At 57.6% G+C, this 11,528-nt stretch overlaps 1 protein-coding gene across 6 annotated transcripts in view; it reads right to left on the bottom strand.

Annotated features, from left to right (window-relative positions):
* Positions 1-5,051: 5,051 nt before the first annotated feature.
* Positions 5,052-11,528, bottom strand: part of SLC6A2 (solute carrier family 6 member 2) — a 42,125-nt gene continuing 35,648 nt past the window's right edge. For all 6 annotated transcript variants that reach the window (XM_036231286.1, XM_016124096.2, XM_016124094.2 and 3 more), the window contains 4 exons: positions 11,428-11,528; positions 10,837-11,004; positions 9,335-9,406; positions 5,052-8,760 (listed from right to left, as the gene is read on the bottom strand). In XM_036231286.1, coding sequence (XP_036087179.1) covers positions 8,737-8,760; positions 9,335-9,406; positions 10,837-11,004; positions 11,428-11,528 — 365 coding nt within the window. In that variant the 3' untranslated portion in view covers positions 5,052-8,736. The remainder of the gene's footprint in view (positions 8,761-9,334; positions 9,407-10,836; positions 11,005-11,427) is intronic.

Below are 11,528 nucleotides of genomic sequence, written 5' to 3'. Positions count from 1 at the left end.
GGGATGGCTGCACTGTCATGGGTGGTGGGGGTCTCTCTTCAGCGTCGTGACCTGCCCCCCAGAGAAAGCCCTCAGGCAGAGAGTGACGGGCGCCTGCAGAGAGAAGCCGCCAGCGTGCGTGTGAGCAGCGAGTGGACAGGGGACGTCAGCCAGGCAGTGACAGTGGATTTAAGCTAGAAGGGCACCAGGAAGGGGACTTGGCCACCTCTGCATAGGGACAAAGGGAGGCCCAGAGAAGGCAAGGAACCGAGCTGCCTAGACGTCATTGTCCCGACTACTGGAGCCAAACGGAAGCCTCCTCACCCTAAGATGGGGTTCTCTCAACCATGTTGTCTGGCCGTCCCCAGACGAACCTTCTCCCCACTCAGGAGTGGCATGTCCCTCTCGAGCACACTGTGCACTACCTGTCCCTCAGCCTTTGCCTGCAGCTTCCCCCACCCCCCAGCTCCAGGGTAGAACCAACCCTAACAGACACGCCTTTTCCCGCCATTCCTGGCCTGAGGCTTGGAGCGGGGGCGGGGCGGGGGAGAGGCTGTCACCTTGCCGGGCTCTTCATCTGGTCGTAGACACGATGCACGCAGCCCCTGGGTGACAGATACAGCTCGTTCGCGGCCAGCGTCACCGCTAACCTGACAAGCCTGGAGCAGGGAGGTGGTGATTTTCTTCGGTCTGGGGCTCTGCTGGAGGAGAGCCCTGTCCCAGGTCCCACATAGGAACAGGTGTCAGTTTTCAGATTGTGGGGGCCACAGCAATTCAGTCCTTGTAGCCATCGGCTCGTGTGTGTTCACCTGCCACTGGCACCAGGAATAAAAAAGAAAGGAAAGTCAGCTAGTGACCGGAAGCTTTCCTGCTAGACTGTGTGGCTCCTTGGGGTCAGGACCAAGGTCAGATTCATTTTCGTGGTCCCCTAGCCATGGCAATGGAACCAGATAGATGGACTGATAGCCGGCCAGATGAGTCTTTACAGGTGGAGCTGGTTAGCAGCCTTTGGCAATTCGTTGATTATACCTTCGAATCCTAAACTAATAATAGTAACTGAAAGTTGCTTTAAATGATGTGTCTTCATAAAAAGTTACATTTTACATTAATTCCGGTAACCTTCACAACACCGCTATGAGGTAAATACTTGCTAGCAACCCTATGAAAAGTAACACACGGCCCGAGAAAACTCAGCCAGTTGGGAGCAGATAAGAGGAGCTGCATAATTTGCCGTGCAACAAACGAACAAACAAACAAACAAACAAACAAAACCCCCAACACGTCTTATTTTAAAGGTTATTAAGGATTTCGGGTGGTGACCGCTGACCATTAAAGCAATCACGGATCCTGAGTCCTTAAGTGCAGAGCAACCACTCCTTCCTGCAGGGGGCGTAGTTTTAAAAGCCACGTCTGGGCTTGTTGCGATCTCTAACTTCACCTCCTGGTTGTAGCCGGAGGCATCCATTGGGCTGGTGACTCTCTGCTGCCCTCTTGTGGGCAGTGTGTACATAGCTAGCCACACCTGTTTCAGGGATGGGACTGCCAGCCACCCCAGGCCAGGACGCCCAGCAAAGTCCCCCAATAGCATTGACTATGCCTGTGCTGACCCATCCAGGGGCAGCATTCAGACTGGCCTCTTGCAGCTTCTAGAGTCCTAACCAAGCAGGGGCTGCTTGTTGGCGGCGGTGGGGGAGGGGGGCGGCGGAAGGAGCGTCCCAAATCTTATTTCTTCTTCAAACTGAAATTAAGTGCCTCTGGCCCACGTAGCCTTCCCAGGCTCCGAGAGAGAACTAATCCAGCCCCTGGAAGCTGGGAGATGCTCGGGAAAGTCCACTCGCATGACCTTTCTCTGCAAAGGGTCTGTCCTTCGCCTGTCTCCTGAGCTGGCCTAAGACTCCTGACGAGTCTCCCTGCTCCTATTCTACACCCTACAGACTGGGGCGAGCTACGGGAAGGACCGCAGTTGTCCTCACCTGTGTGTACACATGCCCTTTGCCAGGCGATTCTGCAGCACCTCTCACTGAGTCTGGGCTGGCCTCTTCACGTGCTTTGACAATAAAACATGGCAGCAGCTCCCTGGTTCTCACATGGGCTCCGAGAGGGGTCCAGAGAACAAAGACCCCCCTCGCCCCCCATAGCAGCAGAAGTGTGCACTGCTGCCACCTGGTGGCCACAGTGCCCACCTTCCCTTTCGATCAGCTGCTTCCACCGCCAAGGTGCCCTGTGAGGCCATAGAAGGGGGCTGGCAACCTGGAGTGGGCTGAAAGTCTCGCTCGGCAGAATACCTGCCTGCTCAGCTGGCCTTAGAGGTGCCCCCGTGAATGCTAACCCCAGGTCTATCTGTCCTCCCCCGGCAAGACCTGAGTCCGAGGGACTGACACCTCAGCCCGTAGACAGAGGAGCCCTTATCTATGGCCACTCAGACCTTGTTGCTTTCTGTAAGGGACCCTGGTGTCAGCAGATGGTGGAATCGGGCGGAGGAAGCCTTGGGAAGGGAGGCAATGGTCAGCATCCTCCCAACATCCTCTTTCTGAGAGAACCCTGATTCTGTCCAGGGCAGCGGCATTCCCAGTTACACATTCTGGAGGTTGCCAGGTTACGGGGATTCGGGCAACGAGATGCAGGCAGACATCCGTGGGATTCAAAGGAAGCTGCTCTTCTCCAGAATATAGAGGGACAGACTCAACTGGCTTCTGCCGTTCTTCTTTTCTCTTCATTTCCTTTCTCCCTGCCTGAAAGGTGGCCAAGGTGTCTGCAGGTGGATTAATCATTTTCTTCTCTACGAGCATGAAAACCACAGGCCGTGGGCGGGGGAACAGGAAACTCAAAGGAGACCAAATCCTTAACGACTTTCTTAAGCATCTCCAGGGCCGTTCCTGGCTTCTGGGCACGTCCAGGTGGAGGCCCTCACTAAAGTCCTTCTCTGGAACCAAGGACACCTGGTCATCCTAACATATGTGTGGAGTTTTTTGTTTGTTTGTTTGTTTTGCTTCTTGATGGTGAGCCCAGAGATAGTGAACCAGAGAGCATGGGATTGGGGTGTGTTTGTGAAAAGCCAGCAAAGATATTTTCTCCAGGGGACAGGAGACATCTGTTCAAAATAAACTCTCTTCCTGTGTGACCTGGGGCAAGTCGTTTGTATCCTGGCACACTGTAGGCACTTAAATGTACATTTAAGGATGTGTACATGTACAGACTACATATATGTACATATAAATACGTTTACTTGTATATAAATATAATGAAGAGGGTGTTGGTCCTAGTAGAGGACCCACGGCCCTACCAGCGGGGCTATATCTTTATGCCTGCATGGCTGGGGACCCCGGGGAGATGGTGTGTCAGAGTAAGAGCACAGACCAGAACCAGCCTTCCTGGGTTCAAGGTCCAGTCTCCATAACGAGTAAGTTATTGCATCGCTTCGCGCCTCAGTTTCCCCATTTGTAAATGGGGATACTAGTACTGCCGTGCGGACTCACAGGAGGACTCGGCGAGCTGCGGGCTGTAAAGCCCTTGGCGCGGTCACTGGCACAGGATAGGCTCCTGTTCTGGCGGCAGCTCTGCGCCTCGCCCTTGTCCAAGGTGCCGATGCTCCTGAGGCCTCCATCCTGGGGAGTCCCCGGCTTGTGAGACGGGGATGAACCCATTCGCTCTTTGAACAAAGCCAGGGACTCCTTGCACCCAGTTTCCCTTCCAATTCCAAAACTCCAGCGGGGGCCTCTATAAATTTAGGTGCTCAGCTAATGTTTACAATCGTGGCTCTGACATGCAGCTCATTCGAGGCGTTACTGTTGCAATACCTTTCCTCTCCTCTGAACTAGACCAGCCCTTCCCTCTCCCTCCTCCCACTGATAAGGCATCATTACTATCAGGCGACTGGAGGTGGAGGTCAGGGTTCGATGGGAGGCTGTGGTGCAAGAATGGAAATTAGCAGAAAGCTGGGCATGGGCTCGGGGCGGGCAGCAGGCAGGTGCCCTGTTGTTGGGCTGACTGCAGCCACCAAGTCTGCACCAGGCCTACTGGGGCCAGGAGCTTCAGGCTCTCCTCTTCTGACCCTGAGTCTGTGTGTCCTAGGTTGGGACTCTGGACTAGAATTTGAGGCTATAGGGAGTGTGGTGGCTGCAACCCTCCCCAACCACCCCCCCCCCCCCAAAAACAAAGCCATTCTCCGCTACAGAAACAATGGATCTGTGATCCTGGATATGTCCAGGCTATGGCTCTTGCTGGGGCCTTCTCTGGGGACAAAGATGGCCTCTCTTGCTTTCCTGTAACCTGACCCCTTACCTTGTGCCCTCCTAGTCTGGCCCAGCTCAGCCCCTCCCAGGCCCGAAGCTGACAGAACCAGCAGCTGATAAACGGGACCCCAGGAGCCAGTTAGTTGTCGGCTCCTTCAGGAATCTCTGGTCACCACACTTCTGTCTGCTCCTCCTCTGGGTCGCAGCTGAGAACAGGGCCCGCTTGACACATGGCCCTGAAGGGGGCTGACAGTGGCGGGCGGGCAGCAGGCGGCTCCGGGGCGCTGCTCGCCTCTCCCAGGTCTCCGGCGGAATCTCGCGGAATCTCTGTACGTGTACACATACTTAAATGTATATTTAAGTACCTACAGTGTGCTCTGTGTCTCTGGGTGGGTCACTTCTCAGCCCCAACTCTCAATTCCCTCATCCGTCCAGTAGACACATCCTTCTCGGTGGTTCCCAGCTTGCAGGATAATTGTCAGGACAACAAACGACGCATTTGAAGAGGGGAGGGTTAAAATGCAAGGTCATTATGATGCCGGGCGGTGGAGAAATTCAGCCCTAGAAACGAAAAAGCAAAACTAGATAACTTACCTGGCGTCGCTTGGAACCCACTTCTCATTTAAATAAAAATGTGTATCGGCCTCAGAGCTAGAATTACAGATTTAACCCCCTTCAGTCTCCTGCTCCATGGATTGTAAAAAGAGTTACCTGGGTGGAAGGTGGGCCACTACGACCAGAAGCTCCTCTACCAGCCGTAGGCCGATCATAGGCAAACTTATTTGTCCTACATGATTCCTAGCATTTCACCTGCAGGACAGAAAGAACTCCACTACCAGATGCATGGCACAGGAAATACCCTTTATTATTCTGTACAGTTATTTTTTCCACGAAGAGAACAGCTTGTGAAATAAACCCATGCCGGACACAGACACCTGCGTGACATTGGAACCGTCTGTCGCAGAGAGGGCACCTCTGACACAGTCCTTATTTACAAAGATGTGGAGAAGCAGAGGGACGAGGGTGGGCACCCCACGAAGGAGTTCGCAGGCGCCAGGACTTCAGGGACTTCTCGACCGCTGCACATCCGCAGACCTGTGCATCCTGGGACTTACGAGGGCGTGACAATGTGTTTCCTTCAAAATCTAAAACAAAAGGGTTGGGCTTCATCAAACCCAAATGTTTTATGAGAAATACTGGAGAAAGAGGAAGTCCTGAATGTCCAAAAAAAAAAAAAAAAAAAATATGGAAGTTCGGGAGGCCAGAAACCTGACGTGTCTCTGCTCCACGAGTTTTTAGCCACCAGGTGGTTTGAGACAGTCCGATCATAAACGATGTGCTTCCTTCGCTGTAAATGTAGCACGAGGACATTGTCACGGAGACGTGAAATTTTGTTAATTAGATGGGACCTTTGGTTATCTGATCCAACCCCTGCTCTTAGGAGACGAAGAACGGGGAAGTTCGAAGAGATGAAGCCACTCCCCCCAGGAGCCCCGCTAGCCAGCCGCAGACTCGGGTCTGTGCACCTCTAAATGCTGTTCCCACCGCCCCACACTCCCTCTCTGTTCCTCTCCGGTCCACGGCTTTCCAAGGAAACAAATGACCAAACGAAACGAGCTCGGTGGGCTTCTTTACTAAGAAATGACTTCTTTGGAAAGAATGCTCCAGTCTCACGTTACCATGGCTGCAAAATGGGTCATACCGCAAGACACCGGCCCCCGCCTGGCGGGGGCCCCCTCTGAGAATTAAGGCAGCTTTGGGGACTTTCATTCAGCAGGAAATTTGGCCAGAGTTGGCCACTCCCGTCTCCTTTGTTATCTAGAATGAAGACCAAGTAACAGACATGCTAACCAACCAGACGTTGAGTAGGTGTTAACGCGATGGCCTTAAACAGATAATTTACGGTTTATGGAAAACAATAATTTTTTTTTAAATCTGGTAAAATATCAAAAGTGCATTACACAGTACACAGGAACACCCTTATCCCGGGTAACTCCTGCTACCAAAAAAGGCAGAGAAAAGAAGTCGAACATTACGTATGATAAAGCGCATACTCCCTCTCCGATCGGTGCGGGTGGACGACGAACCCCGAAGTCTCCCAGCACCTCCACGACAACTTCCGAGGGCTCCCGGGGTCCCCCACCTCCCCAGGGACCCCAGGCTCAGGAGCCAACTCCCGCCGCCAGGAAGCGCCGTTGCTTTGGTTTGGAGCTGGTTCCGCCAGCACCGCATCTCCTGATCGCCTTCGGGACAAACGTGTGGGGGCGGAAGGGCCACGTGCAGGTGGCGGGGAGAAAGCGGCCGGCTCGCGCGGAAGGCGCCCCCGTTCTCGTACACGCCGGCTTTTCCGACCCTTCGCTCTCAGCCAGGTCACCTCAGCTTTTCACATCCCCTGTTCCGGGGCGATTGTTTTCGTCCAGAGAGAGCCGCTAAGCCACCTCCTCTCCGGCGGCCAGCTAGAGGCGGGTAAGTGACGTCCTCTCCCCTCGTCCCTTCTCCCAGCACGTTGTTGTTAAGAAACGATCCTTGGCCCCTGGACTGCATTTGCGTTTATTTTTTCAGGACAGCCCTGGGCAAGTATGGGGGAGATGACCCACACTGGGCAAGGAATTTCAGGATACGCCGGGCGGAGAGTCAGGGGATCGGACCTGAGGGTCCGACTGGACCCCTTAGCGGCCGAGAAACTGAAGTGCTGGGCCCTGGTTTTCTCCTCTGGGAAATGGGGAGACAGAGACCAGCCCTGCGGCCCTGGCTGGGTGGACAGGAGGTGATGTGGGAGAAAGTGCTTTGTAAGAGAATTGTGACAGCTGGGGAGGGATCATCCTTTCGGGCCGGATCTCATCGGAGGGGGTCACCCTGCTCTCATCTCCCGGATCCCCACCTTCCTGCTCCACTCTCTGGGATGCTCCCGGACCCCACCTGCCACGTGGGCTGCCTCAGACCCAGAGCTGGCCTTTTTCTATGGCAAGACCCAAACGTCTTCTGATCGCCCTCTTTTCTCTAAGGAATGATGCCCAAGGACGCTGACTCAGCAAATAACCACCTCCCTGCTCCCGGCTTGCCCACACATAACCTTCTTCCACACATAGCATGGGGCTCAGGAACACCTAGTTTTATGCAAAGCACCTTCTGGATGTCTGTCTCCCTACGCTCCCAATGTAAGTGAAGTGGCCTCTCTTTTTCCCCCAAGATTATGCACCAGGGGCTCCCACATTCACAGTAAGAACCCACAACTCTAGATTTCCAACCAGGGCATAAGAGGCTCAAACCGTAACTAGAAACCCCAAATAGATGCCACCAACTTAACAGGGAGCCATCTCTTGGAATGAGCTGAAACTAACCACCATCACCACCAGAGGGCGCCACCTGCAAGTCTGTATCAGAAGTCAGCTTAGAACTTCTCTCCAGCCACCAACCTGCTCCATCAGCTCAGACTATCGTCCCCTCAACCTGAGCAACCAGGTTGTTATGCGCCTGGTTTCACCCTGTCCTCCAAAGTGCCAAGTCTAGTCCATGAGGAGACAAAGGGAGTTTTCAGGACTCCCCACCCTGCGGGAGCCCTGGCCTGTGCTGGGTGCTGGGTGGGATTTTCAGGAGGCGGCTTTGCAGGTGTCCGTGAACGATACATAAACAGACCGCCTGTCGGCCTGCCCTTGGGGACAGCAGGGACTCCATGGAGGAGAAATGCACCTGGCCTTGCTGGGCTCCTGGGAAGGTGACGGGGGCCACGGACGGGTTCCTGGGCTTCGTGCGCCTGACAGAGCAAACCCCCCCCCCCCCACGCAGCCTCTATGACCTTGTCTGGCTCTTCCGCAGAACCTGGGGGCTCCTGGACATTCTTCCCATGACGCCCACGGCTCTGGACCAACCGACCACCAGGAGCCGGAAGACCGTTCCAGAATGCACAAGTCAGACTGAGGTTAGCCAGAGTGTGAAAGCAAACTACGAGGGCTTCTCCTCGAGGTTCCCCGAGCGTCTCTCCACAAGCTCCGTGACAGGGACGGACGACCCAAGAACCCGGACGCTGGCTCGGGTCCCAGAGGGCCGACGAGGGTCAGGGGGTCGGGGCGAGGGGCGTGGCAGAGCTAGGCACCCCTCGAAATCTCAGCCCGTCTTTCTGTTGGTGTTTGGTTTTATGGTGTCAGACCATGTCCAACTGGGCGGACCGAGGGTTTCTTCTGTGGCAGACGTGGGGGGTTCTGCCCGCGTCAGGCGCTCAGTTTGGGCCGGCTCCCCGACCGGGTGAAACATCCCCAAAACAAAAGAGGTTCGACAGAAATCGCGTTTCCTGGTCCTGCCTCTCCTCCTCTCCCTCGGGGCTTCCTGACCCACGCTCCCGGCCCCCAGGCCTAACGAACAGAGGGTAAAGGAGGACCAGGTCCTGAAATCACTCGGGATGGGGACGGGGGACGGGAGGGTTAAAAAGAGCATGTGCCAGGCGAGGAACCCCAGGGCCACGTCCGGGGGGCAGGTCTGACGCCTTCAGCCTGGACGCCGACGTGACGGGCTCCTCCTCGGGGCCAGTTCAGATGGCCAGCCAGTGCTTCAGCTGCGGGACGAGAGGCCAGGCCTCAGCGCCGGGCCGAGCTGGGGCCGGGCGGGAGGGCAGCAGGGAGCGCGGCGGAGGCAGAAACCAGCCCCCCGCCCGCCCCCCACCCTGCCTCCGAAGACCTCAGAGAACACGTGAGTGCTGATTCCCTAATTGTCGCTGGGGCCCAGAAAGGGCAAAGAAGCCTGACGCGGGGGGCTCACCGGGACCCTCCCCCGACGCCCACCCTGGACTTCTACTACGCGGGGAAGAGCTAGAACTCAGGTCGCCATGCTACTGATGCACTTCCCTCGAGGAGAGAACTCCTCGGTCTGGTTGGCTGACACTCCGTGGTGACAACTCCAAGTGGGAGGATAGAGCACAGCAAAGTGCGGGCGTTTGGCGCTCCAGGACCAGGGGGCGAAGGACAGGCCCCTCCCCCAGTCCTAGCACCGGCCCCCCGCGCCCCACCCCCCACCACACACGCCACGGCCCCCTGCGGCCCTGGGTTCTCTCCTGCCTTGGGGACCGGGCGCGGCAGGCAGCAGCCGGGACCTCCGCGAGCCCCGCCTCACACGCTCTGGGCTGCACCCACCTGGAACTGCCTGACATCCCTCTGGGCCACCAGGTGATGCTCGTTCTCCGGCGTGATGCCATAGGCCAGTCTCTGTGAGAAGACGGAAATGGCGGTGGCCTCAGCTGGGCCCAGGGACACCCTGCCTGTGGCCCGGCAGGCACCCCCGAGGAGGGCCACCTGCCGTCTGGCCCTGAAGTTCCGCGTGGACAGTGCATGAGGCGCGTACGGTCATCCAGCAAACGTCGGCTCAAGCCAACAGCTACACGGTCAGACCCTGGGGATCCAGACCCTGGAGACTCACACGCCCTCTGCTTCAGGAGAACTTAGTCTACGGAAGGGACGAGCATTGAGCACACACACACACGGGCAGTTCCGACACCACAATGGCGGTCAGTGCTGCGGGGACAAGCTCAGGGCACAGCGAGAGCCCCGTGGAGGGGCCCAGGCAGGCCCCGGGGGCCACGTCTGGAATCCGCCACCGAGGCCGGGCGCTGGGAAGCCCTCCCTGCTCCCAGCGTGTGAGGAGTAAGGAGCTGGAAGCAGGCCCCAGCTGCCAAGTCCAGAATGTGCTCACAGAACGCGAAGCCTACAGGCGACCTGGAAGACCCCAGACTTTGAGATTTCACGGATGGGGCGGGCGGGGGGGGGGGGGCGGGTGCAGCCCTGCCCGGGACCCTTGGCCCTCAGCTCTGGTGCTGCTCACTCTCTCACGTCCTCGTCTGTTCACCTGCCCCTCGTTGGAACGCGGGCCCCAGGAAGTTGTCTGCACACCGCCCGGACCCCGCAGACCCTCAGTGACGCGCGGACGGGGTGACGGAGGGCTGAAGCCTGCATCTCGCAGCGTGAGAGAGTGGGGGGAGGGCCGCCCCGCTATTTATAAATGATGGTCAGTCTGACAATCCAAGAGCAGGAGAGACAAGATTTCAGAGCAAAGGGCACCACCTCCCAGAGACTCATCCGAGTACAGGTGCGCAGGTGATGTGCGCAGGTGAGAGAAGAAAACCTGTTTCGGAGATAACGGGCTGAGGCCGATCCGGTTCAGGAACGGGGCAGGCAGAGGCGAGATGCCGGGGCACGGCGAGCTCGGGTAGGGAGGGCGGGGACACCTGGGGACATGACAGACCTTTGGGGGGGCCTCGGGGATGGGCCCCTCTGAGGTCATCTGTCTGTCTTACTCGTCCTCAGAGGACTGGGCGGCTGAACGTCACCTTCTCACGTAAGTAGCAGCAGGAACAGCACCAGCAGCCCGTGGCCCACGTGACGTGGACCGTGACGGCAGGGACCGCGTCACGAACGCCTCCCACGCGCTCGTGCGTTTGACACCCTGCCGAACTCTCTTCAAGGTCTGCATGATTATCCCCAGGTTCCAAACGTGGAAACTCAGGTCCAGGGGGATAGACAAGCTGGCCGACCCGGTGGTGGGTCTGTCTGACCCTGGCGTCCACGTCCAGCGGGAGTGACTCAGATGCCCCCTCCCATGCCGCCCCCCCCCACACACACAAGGCCCGCTCGGAGCTCACCTCCCGCAGGGAGCCTGGAGTGCTGAGGAGCTTGTAGACCACGTAGGCGGGTACCAGGGTCATGGAGGAGAGTGCCACGCCCCACCCGACCCAGTTGGCCCAGAGCGGGAAGATGTAGTCGTCGTAGGTGAGCGGCTTGAAGTTGATGATGCTCACCACCACCACGAACTAAGGGCGGGGGGGGGGGAGGGGTGGAGCGCGTGCGAGGGAGGGAGGGGGAGACACAGAGGCAGATCAGAGAGACGTGAGGAGCCGGGCGGCAGAGGGGTTGCAGCAGGGAAGAGAGAAAGGAGAGAGAGAACGGGAGGAAATTCAAGCAGCAAATGACAACGAAAAAGAGACAAAGACAAGGGCAGCCAGAAAGGAAGCACAGAAAGGTGACCTTGGAGCTGGGCCACGCGGCGGCCGCAGCCCCCCGGGACCTTCCACCCCGCCGCGGAGTCAAAAGGCCTGAGCTCCCGGAGTGTCCTGACCACACGAGCAGGACCCTGCCTCCCACGCCTCCTCCCCAAGACACGAATCTGTCCGCCCCACGCCCGGCCCAGACCCAGCCGCCTCGTCCCCGGGAGACCCCGGCCCCGCGCCACCCACCAGGAGGAAGGCGGGGCTGACGAACTTCCAGCACAGTCTCCAGTACAGGCCCGGCTTGAACCCCATCATCTGCTGGATGTCGTTGCTGAACCTGTCCACAC

This window comes from Rousettus aegyptiacus, unplaced genomic scaffold, assembly GCF_014176215.1.
Source record: "Rousettus aegyptiacus isolate mRouAeg1 unplaced genomic scaffold, mRouAeg1.p scaffold_m13_p_14, whole genome shotgun sequence".
NCBI classification, from domain to species: Eukaryota; Metazoa; Chordata; class Mammalia; order Chiroptera; family Pteropodidae; genus Rousettus; species Rousettus aegyptiacus.
Note: the sequence above shows the minus strand (reverse complement) of the source record. Positions and strands in the feature narration are given on the sequence as shown.